The 16,105-nt window shown below is 39.0% G+C and overlaps 1 protein-coding gene across 1 annotated transcript in view; it reads left to right on the top strand.

Moving 5' to 3' along the window:
• The window catches only part of Dip-C (dipeptidase C), a 185,795-nt gene that overhangs the window by 116,517 nt on the left and 53,173 nt on the right, over positions 1-16,105 (top strand). Inside the window, exon 11 of the mRNA XM_090368947.1 lies at positions 11,068-11,145. Within this exon, the coding sequence (XP_090225073.1) occupies positions 11,068-11,145 (78 nt within the window). The remainder of the gene's footprint in view (positions 1-11,067; positions 11,146-16,105) is intronic.

The following is a 16,105-nucleotide window of genomic DNA, read 5'->3' as shown; positions in this document are numbered from 1 at the left end:
CCTTTGTTTTCCCTTAATGCTTGTTCTACTTTTCTTGTGTTAAATCTTCTTATGTCCTCTCTGAGTCTCTTTCTAATGGCTTTGCATAACTCAGTATACTCAATTTTCTCCCTGTCAGTGTTTTTCTTGCTTTTCATTTGTCGTCTTCGGTTCATCATGACAAGTGTTTCTTGACTAATTTTTTCTTCTTTGGATTTCTTTTTCCCTATAGGTTTCTTGGGCTTTATCACTTTCAAAAAGTTGTAATATTCCTCGTCGATATCTTGGTCCTCAGCAGTCTGCAGAAGCTCATACTTGTTATTAAGTTCCAGTACTCTTTTTCTCCTCTTCTGTTATCTCAAAGACTTTATTTACTCAAAGATATTATTTACTCGAGTCAGTTTTTTCCTTTCCTTTCCTACATCTATATCAAGTGTACATCTTACCATTCTGTGATCACTTCCAACATTTACCTTATTCAGGACGGTAACATCATTCACAATATATCTTCTGTTAGTGAGGATGAAGTCGATTTCATTAGTAGTTAATCTATTTGGACTCTTCCATGTCCACTTTCTGTTCACCCTTTTCTTGAAAAAAGTGTTCATTACTGACAGTCCTTGAGATTCTGCAAATTCCACAAGTCTTTCACCTCTTTCTTTCACCAATTCCAAAATTTCCTATAGTTCCCCTTTCTGCGCTGTTTTGTCTTTTTCAAACCTTAGCATTGAAGTCCCCCATAATAATAGTGTAGTGGGTTTTCTGCTCATCTAGAAGACTCTCAATTTCAGTGTACATTTCTTCAACCTCTTCATCATCATGGCTCGATGTTGGTGCATAAATCGTTATAATCTTTAGCTTGTACCTCTTAGAAATCTTGAGTATTAGTCTTGACACCCTTGGTGATGTACTTTTGAATTCCAAAATGTTGTTTTTAAGATCTTTATGGACAAGAAACCCAACTCCACCTTCACTCCTTTCACTGTTTCCATTGGTGTACAGCAGATTTCCACTTGATAAACTTATAAGTGATTCATTTCTTCTTCTTGTTTCAGCCAAACCGATGATATTCCAATTCACATTTTCTAATTCCTTTTCCAGTTCTAATATCCTGTCTTCACCGATGAGTGTTCTTATGTTATAACAGGCCAAGTTCAGTTTCCGTGCATGGCAGCCTGGTCGTACCCAGAGATTCTTAGCACCCTCTGCTTCCACTCTTATCCTCTCGCTGCCGTAAGAGGGAGAGTGAAAGCTGCTGGGGACTGAGGGCCATTTGTTTCGTTGTGCTTTCATATTGCTGGAGGGTTTGGTCTTTTCCTCTTCACGCTGACCAGGCGTCTTGAAGAGAACCACTCTACACGTTCTTTGCCACCTAAGTGACGTAACAAGGCTTACCATCGAGAAGGTGTGCATGAGTGGATTTTAGGGAGGCAGGCCAACCGGACTTCTCCTAAATCTTCTGTAATAGAGAGATAGTGGATCCATCAGTGTTTTAGGCTGAGTGTCTGATAACACACAGGATACCTGTTCCCCTCTAAGCCCCTAATGCCCAAATATCTTAAATATACTTAATTTATATACACTATAGAGATAACGAGAAATTTTAGGGAAAAGTTTAATGAAATTTGGAATGACTTGAAAATTTTTCTAAAAGACTAAAATATAAAATTTCACAAAAATTCATCTAATGGGTGTAGTTGCAACATGTGGGCTAACATTCATGTGGAAGTGAATAGGCATTTATGCATTTTTAACCCACCTAAAAATATTAATCTTCTTTATATACTTTCTTTACATTTTGTGGCATTCTCAACAAGTGTTTTCTTACTACAGAACCTACAAACCAATACATGCTGCTAGAGTATACATTCAATATTCAGTGGCTTGACCAGTGGTGAGCTGTGAATATTTTAACAATGGGCTTGCAAATTTTGCCTACTTTTTGATGTGAAACATCCTTGGGGGTACCTACCAAGTAAATCGGTAGGTACCCCAAATGATTTACTCAGTACCTGCTGAGTAAATCATCCGTGATGTCTGCCAGAGGCGCTTCTCAAAAAGTGATGAGTTTTTTTAGCTTACAGTTACTGTTTTTTGTGATTTCCAGTGTAATTCACACAAGACATGAGCATGTGTGAATTACACAAGACAAGTGTTATGCACCTTTTGTTGTTTTGTGAACAAGTGTAGAATTTTTGTTTTTGTGAAGTAAAGTTTTCTTTGGTACTACTCTTCAGAATAAACTGCCCTCATCAGCATTTTAAACTTGTTCAGGATCCAAATTTAATTTGGTTCTCTTTTGATTAAATATACTTCGAGGGTTTAGTGTCAAACAACATTAACTGCAAAATCATTTTGTAGTTGATGCTTTTGTAATTAACTAAAAAAAAGTCATTTGACATTTTCTTGGGTTACTGGAAATGTACTAAGCTAATTTGTAAAGTACTAGAGAGATACATTTCTATGACATGATATGCACTTTTATTTGTATAAAGTAAAACTAAAGTTATCGCAAAAAGAAAATGCAATTTTATAGTTAACATTGTTTGACACTAAACCCTCTACTTGCTCAAGGTTATACAGCAGTAATATCAATAGAAAGTATTTCACTGCTTGTGAGTAAATACCTAATTCCACAGGGAACTTCTTAAATTTGTTGATCAAAACCACGTGAATGAAAAAAAAAAAAAAAAGTGTACCTTGTACGCATGAAAGATGTTTTATTTTATGTGAAAACATCCTTGGCTTGGACAAGGTTAAAGGGTTTTAGGAACAAAACGAATTTGAATGCATTTAACATTTTAAAACATTTTTTTTTCCGACAATTTTATCAATTTGAGATTGCAATACGTGTTCAATAGGAAACATATCCAGAGCTTATTGCTTAGCTAATAAACTTAGCGAAATCCATTTGTAGAATAGTATGATGTCACAGTTAAGTTGATATGAACTTGATTGTGACTTCAACAATACAAATATTTCACTACTGCAGGAAGTGGCTCCGTAGCCAGGTGGGAAGGAGCAGCAGTGCATAGTACACGCTTCTTGATTAGACCGGGGTTCGAGCCCGTCACCACCAAATACGGAGGATGCGGAAAGGTCAAGGAACGACCACCGCATATCCCAGAGCAATATGGCCTTAGTTGCTAATACTCCTAACAACCAAATAACAAACTAACTGCAGGAAGTTGTATTGTTGCATTCTTAAACAATAACTCTGCATTTCATTTTAGAACCAAAGTTATAAACAATGTAACATTTTATGATCACACCTGCTACTTATACTCTACTGAATCAATGTTAGTGACTGATGTGGGAGAAGTGAGATGTAGCAGAAGCAGATAAGCTGGTTCAATGTCAGAGGCTAGATGGGAGTGACAAAAGCATTTTTGTCTTGCATTTTCATTTTCATTTGGTTTTACTTCATTCCAAAAATTTAGTAGGTGCTGCCAAAGGTGTTTTCATATTAAAAATAAAATTTGCTTTCTCACAAGTACAAGGTGCCTCCGTAGCCAGGTGGACAGGAGCAGTAGTGCGTAGCACACGCTTCTTGATTAGACCGGGGTTCGAGCCCGTGACCACCAAATACGGAGGATGCGGAAGGTCAGGGAATGACCATTACATATCCCCAGCCCAGATAAAGGGTGAGGGTTGGCGTCAGGAAGGGCATCCAGCCGCAAAAATTTCATGCCAAAACAATAAAAAACGCTGACCCCATATATAATGGGAAAAGGCGAGGACAAAAAAAACATACAGTTAAGTACAAAAATCCCTTTGTGCCTATTTCACTGTAAAAGTGGATAATATCGTAACTACGTTTGAAAAGGTGTCGTTCTAATAGAAGAGACGCAAAATAGTATGTCCAAAATGCACAAAAAGAATAAAGTGAGAGGGATCACATTTTTCATTAAAAAAAAAACATTATTTTTTTAATAAACATATTTAAAAAAAACATAAAAAACATAGTACAATATTATATCATTCTCTTGTGACATAAGCTACTGGAATGCAGGTTAGAGAGACCAAACAACTTTTATAGTATAATAATCATCTATGGAAGACAAATGGAATGGGCAGCAGATCAGAACATCAGTTCTAATTTTCTGAGATGAACCTGTAGGAATATATTCCTTGGCTGACTAGATGACTGCTTTCTGTATTAGCTTGTTCAAAATGTTTTTACAGTTATTCTGTTTAATTATTACTAAGGATTCATTGAGTCATCAAATAAAAGAACCACTAGTAATGAGTGATTATAATGTATTAATATGGAATATATTTAAAGAAATGAATATTGTCCAAAGGGTAAGTAAAAGATTTTTAATTTTCTGAAAGAGGATTGGTGTCCTTGGGCATTATTTGAGTTCTGAGTGACCATTTAGAAAATGTGACATCTCATCTACCAAAAACCTAACAAATGTTGAAGACAGTAATTTTAGAAGCTACTCAGCTATTTTATACCAATAAAGAATTATTAGTATAAAAAATAAAAGTATTTGACTAAAAGGGCCACGAACCACAACTTCTCTCCTGTCTTGACATATGTAAAGAATTCTCTAGGAAAGCATAGGAAAGAAAACACTTAGCCATATTGGCTTACAAGATGATAGTATTGAATGATAGGTGAGCATTTTTAGATTTTTAGGCATTTATTATTGTTTTTCTGTGAGTATAACTTGGTGTTTTATAAAAATTATAATTTAAAACTCATTAAAATTCTTTTGTGATATGTTATCGAGAATAATAATTTCCCTGTGTAGTTCATTTGTTGAAAGATGAAATACACAGGACACATAATAGCTAAAAATTGAAAAGAGGATATATGCCATGATGATAGATTAAATATCTCTCTTATTATTAGTATAGTATGCCAGATTCAATATCTTTATCTGCTCCCCATTTATTAAAGTATCATATAATTGATGACAAGTCTTATATTGTTAATTTAGTTAAAATGTATAAAATAGTTTTCTTTCTTAATCCTTATAAACTGATACAGTAGAACCTCGTAAATCTGGCTTCTTCGGGACCCAGCACATGCTGGGGTTTTGAAGATTTCAGTTTTTTCAAAGATTATGCATTGTCTAACTATTCAGAAATAATTCGTTGTTTTTATTAGATAATACAGTAGCTCTGATATTTATATCTCTGTGGAATGATAGTCACTAGCATTAAGCCAGAATGTTAACTTGTATGCTGTATTGGTCTAGAGGTTATATACTTGTCTAAGAAATAAAGTTTGCTGTTTGAATGCTATCTCTGGTATGGGCATTGTGATCAGCCAATATATTTTATCAGATATAAATAATGTGATTTGATTTCAGCAATTGAATTGCCTAAAACACTGAATACACACTACTGCACGTATTTAATTTTTAAGTATTATACTGTGAACTAGTATTGAATATCTCACAAAATGAATGATTTTATTGTTGCAAATGCATAGTAATAATAACCAACACTCTAGGAAATGTGTAAAACAGAAATAAATTGATGTTTGGAAGTTATTAATGGAACATAATTCATAAATTAGGAATCTGCAGGGTTTTTTCTTTTTAAGGCCAGCTAGCCTATTCCACTTTACCTTATATGACCAACAAATGTTGGATTTTTGAATGCCAGGTTTTTGAGGTCTACTGTATCTGTATATGAGTAAAATAAACAATTAAATATCTCTCTTATTATTATTATTATTATTGTTACTCTTATATTATTTCTCCCTGATTGGGGTATTCCACTCTGTGACGGAATACCCCAACCAGACATTACAACCACCCTGTGTACCAAGTACACAGGGTGGTTGTAATGTCTGGTGTTACTGTTGGTCGAGGAACTCTGACTATTCTACAGGTGTTCAGGATTTTGACTTTCTGGAGTTCCTTGTAGGTGTTCTCTGGGAGACCTATTGCTAGGCTGCTATGTAGGGTCTTTGGCACCATACTGGTGGTTGACATGATGATCGGGATGGCCGTTACTTCTTGCATATGGCACATCTCCTTGACCTCATGTCTCAGATTCGTGTACTTCCTAATTTTTTCCTCATGGGTTTTCTGGACATTGCTAGTGTTGGGCACCGCTATGTCAATCAGGTAGGTAGCCTTTTCCATCTTGTCCACAAGGGTTATGTCTGGTCTGTTGTGCGGGATGGTCTTATCTGTTATTATGGCGTGGTCCCAGTTCAGCTTGTGGGTTGGGGTATTTAGCACTGCCTGGGGTTCGTACTTGTAGTATAGTACACTTTCTTTGGTCAACTGATATTTCCTCGCTAGATTCTGATGTATTATCCTGGCTATCTGGTCGTGTCTGTGAGTGTACTCAGTCTGGGTGATCACCTTGCTCCCCGCGGTGATGTGTTGGATCATTTCTGAGGCCAGGTGGCATTGTCGACATGTGTCATCTGACATTCCAGGCTACTTTGTGATGTATTTTCTATAGTTTCTAGTTTTGATTACCTGGTCTTGGATGGTGAGCATGAATCCTTCGATCTTGGGGAAGAGTGTCCTGCTCGTGAGCCATGCATTGGAAGCAATTTTATCTATGTGATCTTGATGGAGATCATTGTAGTGTCTGCCATGGAGTGTCTTCTCTGCCCATCTTTCTAGCTTCGTTTGTATCTCCTGGTTGGGTGGGGACTCCTCACTTAGGTTGAGTTGGGTATACCGCTTGTCTATCTTCCTTATGTCCTGGTGGAGTGCTGCTGTGTGTTTATGGAAGTAATCCTTCAGGTTAACTATCACTGTCTTCTGTTGCTCAATGAGGTCTACAGGCCCCTTCCTCCTCCTTCTTCCTGAGCAATTGTCAGTATCTCCACGGCAGATTTCAGGTGGTGTTGGCAGCTCTTGGTGGTCATTGTCCTTGTCGTTCTCATGATATCCTCCAGCTCAGTGTTAGTCCAATCTATGATCCCAAAGGAGTATGTTAGCACTAGGACTGCATAGATGTTTATTTCTTTAACTGTGTTCCCTCCATTCAGTTTTGCTTTCAGCAGGCTTCTAAGTCTCTGATGGTATTTTTCGGTCGGGCAGGCTTTAATTTCCTTAGGCTGTAACTGCTGTAACTGCTGAGCCTGCATCATCCTCAAGTATTTGTAGGTCTCTCCCTCTGCCATAGCTTCGATCTCTTTACCACTCTGCAGCATTTCGGGTGACTAATTTTCCCTGACGCAATCTGTGGGTCTTGCATTTGTCTAGACCAAATTCCATCCTAATATCATTGCTGAATTCTTCGGTGATCTGGAGTAGTTGCTGAAGGTGCTTCTCGGTTCCCGCATAGAGCTTGATGTCATCCATGTACATCAGGTGGGTGAGGGTGTACTTCTTTTCAACAGGTTCTTCTTTTCTTCTTTGAGGTTAATATCCATACTTGCTACTGTTGAGCATCGTAGATAGTGGGTTAAGTGCTAGACAGAACCACAATGGGCTCAGGGCATCTCCCTGAAAGATTCCTCTCCTGATGGGGATTGGCCTGGTAATGTTCTTGACCTTAATGGTGGTACTCCATTTCGCCATCGTTTCTCCTAGGAAGTTTGTTACTATCAGATTGACTTTATAGATGTTCAGCGCCTCTATTAGCCAGCTATGAGGCATGGAGTCGAAGGCCTTGCGGTAATCGATGTAGGATGTGTACATGTTGTGGTGCTTCTTGTAGGCTTGCATCCTTTCTGCTGTTCAGCCATTATGTTCTGGCTCTCCAAGTGGTCTGATATCGTCCTGGTTATGCAGCTATTCAGGATCTTCTACATTGTTGGGAGGCAGGTGATGGGCGTATATTTTGCTGGGTTTCTTGTATCTTCATCTTTAGGCTTTAGATATGTGATTCCTTAAGTGAGAAACTTCAGGATTGTCTCTGGGTGCCTTATCATTCAGGTGAACTGCTCTGCCAGGTACTTGTGTGTGCAAGTGAGCTTCTTATACCAGTAGTTGTGGATGTTATCTATTCCTGGAGTTTGCCAGTTGTTAGAGCTCTTGATCATCTGTTTTACTTCTTCTTCCCGAATCTCCCATCCTCTCATTTCTTGTACATCGGCGCCTCCATAGCCAGGTGGGCAGGAGCGGCAGTGCGTAGCACACGCTTCTTGATTAGACCGTGGTTCGAGCCCGTGACCACCAAATACGGAGGATGCGGAAAGGTCAAGGAATGACCACCGGATATCCCCGGAGCAATATGGCCTTAGTTCCTAATGCTCCTAAAAACCAAACAACAACAACAACAACTCTTGTACATCCTTCGTTTTCTTGCATTCTAGTTCTGTCCAGGTGGCTCAGCTGTTATGTCTTACTTCCCTGCTCCATATGTTCCCCCAGAACTCCTCAATCATCTTCTCGAGTGGTCCAATCCCTTCTTATCCGAGATTCCTGTAGAAGCCTCTTTGGTCCTCATCGAAGATTCGGTTGTTTATTTTCCTCTGGGAGCTCTCTTTGTATCGGCGTAGTCTCTTGCTGAGTGCAAGGAGGTTCTGCTTCAATGTGTCCACGTACTCCCCTATTCTCTGATATTTTGTCTCATGTTTGCTGTGGACGCTGTCTCTCTTGAGGATGCTCTTCACTTTTCCAATTAATTTCTTACTCCTATTGCCCCGTGGATGGTCCTTCAATTGGCCTATCTTGACTCTTAATTCTTCTATCTTCTGCTGAAGTCTTCTTTCCCAAGCTGGTGGTTCCTTCTGTTTTTGGTTCTTCTGCTGCTGGTTTCTCGCTTCTCTTCCGTTAATTCTCATGGCTGCTACTGCAGCACAATACACGGCTGTGTGGATGGCCTCCAGTGTTGCACCATCGCTGTTGAAGTAATGCAGTATTTCGTGCCGATTCAGGTGGTCTGTGACTCTCCACAAGGTTCTATTCGGCCTCTGCTTCGGTATCACGTGAGTCTTTGTGGTGTCCATTCCTTCAAATTAGGGCATTCTTCCACTCGTTCTCTATTCTGGATATCATGACCTCGTCTGTTTCCACTTCAGCTGCTGTGGGTTGTATTTCCTCTTGCTCTTCTTCCTCTGGTTCTATATTCTTTATCCTTTGTAGTTGATTGCTCACGTCCTGTTTGATTTCTTCCAAGATTGCAGGAGCTATCAGGTTCTTCATGACGATGGTCCTTCTCTGGTCCGCTATTTGCTGTTCGGTGACCTGAATCGTTCCAGCCACTTGTTATGAAATCTCGCCCTATAAGTTGTCATATCGGTCTTCAGCTTTGTTATTTTGTAGTATGCTTGCACGATGTACGTATTCATTTCGATGCTCCACTTCATTATTATTATTATTCTGTCACAAATTTAGTGGAGAATGTTTTTGTTAAATAGATTTACACCCCTGCTTACACCTGTAATTACTACAAAAAAAAAATAATAATAACAATGCATAGTGTGTTGAATTGGTTAGATCCAATTCATCACAGTGCTTTGTGTTGTTTCCGGGGCCTTTCGTACCTCGCCTGTGTATAGTCCATACATAGAGATCCATGAACTCCCACTCAGTCTTTGTAGACAAGTCCTTCTTCTGAATTACGCTGCGAAAGCTCAAAGCCTTCCTGGACATCCAACATGGCAATATCTGTATAAACCGAAATGGGAAACCTTATATGCGAACAAACCTAACATGCAAACCTGCAGGCATCCGACTAAAAGAAATGCTCTCACAATTGAATTTAAGTATGAATAAAATCTACCAAGATACCCCCCCATATCCCTTCCACCGTGGGAAATCAGTTCAGTTGACTGTGACATGGTCCTCATAAAATGGAAACAGAACAATATCCCAAATCAACATAAAACAGCTACATTCCTTTTATGTAATGCAATTCTCTGACTATTCTCATCTGTACACTGATGGATCCAAGATGGATGCACACGTTGGTGCTGCAGTCGTATTGCCAAACAGCATAATTTCACAGTCTCTTCCAATAGAGTGCAGTATCTTTAGTGCTGAATTGTCTGCAATAAGTCGCACCCTAGATTACATTGCCAAAACTTCCCTCGTAAAAAGTATCATTTTCACAGACTCATTAAGTGCAATATATGCTTTACAGACAGGCGCCCCCGTAGCCAGGTGGGAAGGAGCAGCAGTGCGTAGCACACGCTTCTTGATTAGACCAGGGTTCGAGCCCGTCACCACCAAATATGGAGGATGTGGAAATGTCAGGGAATGACCACTGCATATCCCGGAGCAATATGGCCTTAGTTGCTAATGCTCCTAAAACCAAATAACAATAACAAGCTTTACAGACAGAAGATCATCCATCTCATCCGTATGTAAGAAAAATTCTTTCCTTCTTATCACACCTTAGGAAAAAAAACAGAGTCAGATTCACTTGGATTTTGGACATTCTGGAATACTCGGCAATGAACGTGCAGATGATGCTGCAAAACATCTGTCAAACGAAAACTCTCACTTGCATAAAATTCCGCTCAATGACTTTAAAAACGTCAATTGAAAAGCCTCTGAAAATATATGGATGCAGACCTGGAAATCTCAAACAAACAATAAATTATACCAAATCAAACAGCAGCAGAAATCCTGGAAATCGAGTTTTCAGTCAAACAGACACGAAGAGGTTATTCTCACCTGGCTTCGCATCGGCCACACACATTTAACACACTCTTACCTTCTAACAAAAGACGATCCTTCACAATGTCCTCAGTGTCTGACCACACTAACAGTGAAGCACATCATCATAGAATGTCCATGATACCAAATTGCCCACCAATCTTTCAAATGGCGCTCAAATGAGCCATTAAGCCTTGAGCTCATTATGGGAGAAAATCAAACGTCAGTGAACTCTTTTCATACCTCAGTTTAATAAACTTAACCAATCATATCTAATATGTCAAATCAGTAACAGTATAACAGGAAATAACAAAACTTGAACAGGCACAATATAGTCAAAGCTGCTCTTGCACCATTAAACCCCAAACAACAACAAATAACAATGCATAGTAATCTACTTAATAAATTTATAATCAGAAATATTTAATGTTATATAAAATAATTGTATTATAAATTTTTATAATATATGTAAGGAACTATGATTAGTTATCTCGTTATCTACCATGCTAAAGGGGGACATAATGAATTATTATTAATTTTTTCTCACCTCTAGTGGAGAGAATGGTGCAGTTCTACATTATGGTCATGCTGGAGCTCCAAATGACAGAACAGTTCTTGATGGTGACATGTGGTAAGTATTTCACCAAAATAATATTGTATTGGTGTTTTGTGGAATACACAGTAAGAAGAAATCAGTGAGCATGGAACATATGAATTGTTGCTTGGGAATGAGACAGAACAGGCGAATTATATGAATAAGGACTGATGAAATCGAAAATACAGTAAAGTCTTTAAATTCCAGAGAAATGCTGGGTTTAAAATCTTATTTACATTTGTAAGAAGTAGTGTTTGTAGTTAAAATGTAAATCATAGTTCAGTTTGTTAAATATGAACGAAATATAGCAAATTCTATATTTCGTTCATGTAAATGCTATCATTTAATGTGTCAATTTTAAACATATGCCTAGTAGTGTCAGAGAGAGAATATTAGTGATTGTTCTTTGGAGAAAAAATATAATCACTTTTGATGATAAAAAATTAACCATTCTTCTTAAGGAATAATTATAATGAGGTATGTGCAACTTTTATTAATTTACAAAACACTTTATTTTAATAATATACTGTGGAGAAATTGAATCAAACTAAATTTCATTTTTGCTGTAGTTATAACCATAGCAGAGAGAAAAAATAAACAAGTGGTCAAGGTCATTCGCTGGGCCTTTTCTTCCATATCATTATGGAGTGGGAAGCCAAGTGAGTGACTTTGCATTACCTGTTGGTTTTCTCCCTACTTTAGTCATACACCTGAAAAGCTGTATTACTGGTTATAATGGCATAAAAAATTCTTGGTTGTGTGGAATTAAGTATATTGTTTGCATTCATCAAGTAAGTCGCTGTTTTTGGATGAGGTTAACCATATACAGTAAGCACTGGTTATTAAAATCAGCTGCTCAATGGAATCAAATTTCGAAGAACAGATCCAAATCAATAAAATGCACTACACTTTCATCATTTACTAAAATCACATTTTCGGTTATAAGAATCAATTTTGAATGCCTCCGTGATATTTTTCTAAAGCACATTTCTGGAGGTCACATTTATAGAGGTTACAACCATAAAACAATAAAAACAGTTTGCAGTTTCTGGTTTATTGGGCTTTTCTGTTAGTGCAATAAACGAATAAACGGGTAGTAAACTCGATCTTATTCATTTACGATAATACCAATAGCTGGAATTCTGTGTTTTAATGTTATTATGGTGAAATGTGTTTCCCCTTTGCTGAAATCTGCTCTTCATTTCTATATCTAAACTTCGTCTCACTTGCTTGTGTCATGTTAGTTCCAATTTATGTGTGCCATGTGCTTGTTATTGATTGACGCTTATCTTTTTTACCATGTTTTAAATTTTACTACCAAAAAAAATGTCAGTGAACAGAAAGAGTGTGAATTTAAGTGTAAAAGTTACTAAACGTACAATAAATTAAACTCAGGCAATATGTTTCAAAGGGAAGCGACAGTAAAATTAGGAGTGCCTCAGTTATCTTTATCAAAATTGTTAAAATCACGTCATACATTAAACACTAATGTGATTAATGAAACCAGAAAAAGGAAGCGTGAAGGGAAATGCCAAACAGTAGATGAAGCACTGTTCGTTTGGTTCAAACAGGCCAGCTCATTTAATGCACCAATCAATCGTAGCATTCTTCTTTTAAAAGCTAATGATTTTGCTGAAAAACTACACAAAGAGTTTAAGGCAACGGACAGATGGCTGACAAGATGGAAGGAGAGGCATGATATTGTTTCCAAAAAACTTCATGGAGAAAAACAGGATTCCGATGGTTCTGCAGCTGACACCTAGTTGAAAACCTCTTGGCAAATTGTGTTAAGCACTTATAATCCTGAAGACGTTTTTAATACAGATGAAACAGGGTTGTACTACAATACGGGAACAGTCAAGATGAAGCCATTAGTTATTGGCAAGAGTAAATTGCCTAGATGTTTTAAAGGAGTAAAACAGCTGCCTGTTGAATATGCCAATAATACCAATGCTTGGATGACAACTTCTTTATTTGAAGATTATCTTCTCAAATGGGATTTGAAATTGGATAAGAAAAACAAAAAAATTGCATTGGTTTTGGACAACTGCCCAGCTCATCCAAAGTTGACTTTCAAAAACATTGAATTAGTTTTTCTACCTTCAAATACCACATCACTGATTCTACCTCTCAACCAGGGAATAATAAAAACCTTTAAAAATAATAAATAATAAAAACCTAATAGATTGGATATGAGGTGAAGAATTATCCGGTCTATAGATAAAGGTTTGGGAACATCTGATATCGCAAAACAGATAACTGTTCTAGATACACTTCATATGACAATGAGTGCCTGGAATGAAGTTTCCAGTGCCTCCGTAGCCAGGTAGGCAGGAGCAGCAGTGTGTAGCACACGCTTCTTGATTAGACCGGGGTTCAAGCCCGTGACCACCAAATACGGAGGATGCGGAAAGGTCAGGGAATGACCACCGCATATCCCCAGAGCAATATGGCCTTAATCACTAATGCTCCTAAAAACCAAATAACAAACAAACAATGAAGTTTCCGAAACCTGCATTAGCAACTGTTTCAAAAAAATGTGGATTAATTATTCATGATGGGCAACTAAGTCACGATACTGATCGTGTTGAAAAGCCTGAAGATGTGGATGAACAGGAGTTTAATGATTGGGTGGACATAGATGGTGATCTTCAAGTTACTATAGCTTTAACAGATGAAGAAATTGCCCAGTGTGTTACTGATAATTTTGCCGAGGAGGAAGAAAATGATGAACCAGAACGAATTCCAGTTACAAAACATCAAACTCGTGAAGCTACAGCCATCCTGAGGAGAGCGTAGGAAGAAACTGGTGCAAGTGATCGTGAATATAGACAGTTACACAATATTGAAAAATCTATAAATAGACTGTAGCGATAATTTAAAGCAGTCTAAAATACACCAATGAGCCAAAACATTATGACCAGCGAGTCTTTATGCAAATCAAAGCAACTGCAGGTGAACTATGGCACGGGACGGGACACGGTTTAAAAAACACCTGATACTGAGCTCCATTAATCAGTGTTACTCTTATTCTTCAGATGGGAAAGGCAGCGGACTTAAGCGAGTTTGACAAAGGCCAAATTGTGATGGCTAGACAACTGGGTCAGAGCATATTGAAATGGCACGGCTGGTGGGATGCTCACAGTCAGCCGTGGTTAGTACCTACCGAAAGTGGTCCGAGGAGAGGAAACCCACGAACTGCCGGCAAGGTGTTGGACGACCACAGCTCATCGATGCTCAAGGTGAGCAAAGGCTCTCCCGGATGGTACATGGCAACAGAAGGGCAACTGTAGCACAACTCGCCGGTAATTGGAAAGCTGGTGATGGGAGTAATGTGTCACAACACACAGTACATCGAATCCTACTGAAAATAGGGCTGTGTAGCCGCAGGCTGCTCCTAGTGCCCATGCTAACCACAGTTCACCAGCAACAGTGCCTACAATGGGCGTGCGAGCATCGAAACTGGACCTTGAGTGATTGGAAGAAGGTCGTCTGGTCCGATGAATCAAATTTCCTGTTGTAACGTGTGGACGGCTGGGTACATGTGCGTCGTTTTCCTGGGGAAGTGATGGCACCTGGATGCACCATGGGATGAAAACAAGCCAGTGGCAGCAGTGTCATGCTTTGGGCGATGTTCTGCTGGGATACCCTGGGTCCAGTCAGCCATGTGCCGGGCACTCTGACGTTGACCACCTAAATATCATTGCTGACCAGGTACACCCTTTCGTGGCAGTGGGCATCCTCTCTGGCGGTGCTATCTTTCAGCAGGATAATGCACCATACCACACCGCCCAGATTGAGGCACCTCCATAGCCAGGTGGGAAGGAGCAGCAGTGCGTAGCACACGTTTCTTGATTAGATCGGGGTTCGAGCCTGTCACCACCAAATACGGAGGATGCGGAAAGGTCAGGGAATGACCACCGCATATCCCGGAGCAATATGGCCTTAGTTGCTAATGCTCCTAAAAACCAAACAAACAACAACAACAACCGCCCAGATTGTTCGAGACTGGTTCGCGGAACATGAGGAAGAGTTCCGGGTATTACCGGAAGAATTACTTAACAAGTACAGGTCACTGTTGAACAAAAGCCGAGAATTAGGGTTGAATTTGAAAGTGTCTGCAATTCTGCCCAGACACGATAGGAGGGAGTATATGATGAGAGCCTTGTCGATCAATTCGGCCCTGGAAAGATTGTGCAAGGCTCAAGGGGTAGAATTTTTTTCAGCCTGGACTGTACTTGTTAACAGGAGAGATTGCTTCTACAGGGATGGGATACACTTAAATAGAAAGGGTGCAAGAATATTTGCTGATGCTATCGAGGCAGTGTTAGGTGGGTCGGAAAACTGCTAGCTTGGGGGGAGACAAAGACCAATAGATTGACAGTAGCCACTGGCAGAGGTGAAAGAGATTTTTGCACTGCTTCTATTAGAATGAGCAGAAGCCTGAAAAACAAGATGCATGGTATTTCAGAGACTGCTGGGAGCCATTGCGGTACAAGTAAACACATGGGTTGTGTTAGGGTAGCTAAGAATAGAAACAGGTGCAGGTATACTTGCGTGTACACCAATGCTAGGAGTTTAGTAAATAAATTTGATGAATTTGAGGTATTGCTCAAAACATCGAAGGCAGATATTGTTGGGATATCAGAGACGTGGTGTCACACAGATATAAGGGATGCGGAACTGCAATTTGGGGAGTACAACGTCTACAGAAAGGATAGACAGGATAGGAAGGGGGGAGGTGTTATGCTATTAGTTAAGAAACACATAAAAACCAAGGAAGTGAAGCCAGTCGACATCGCTGGACAGTGCAGTGTGGAGTCAGTTTGGTGTGACATAAACATTGGGAGATCAAAATTGAGAGTAGGAGTGTGCTATAGGCCTAATGACTCTGATGAGTATAATAAGGAACTGTACAGGGAAATAGAGTGGGCCAGTAAATCAGAGTGTCTTATAATGGGAGATTTTAATTTCCCAGATATTGACTGGATTTTGG

The sequence above is a fragment of the Mastigoproctus giganteus genome, chromosome 2 (genome assembly GCF_048544385.1).
Source record: "Mastigoproctus giganteus isolate SK-2022 chromosome 2, ASM4854438v1, whole genome shotgun sequence".
Classification (NCBI taxonomy): domain Eukaryota; kingdom Metazoa; phylum Arthropoda; class Arachnida; order Uropygi; family Thelyphonidae; genus Mastigoproctus; species Mastigoproctus giganteus.
The sequence above is the reverse complement of the archived record's forward strand: the minus strand, read 5'-3'. Positions and strand labels throughout refer to the sequence as shown.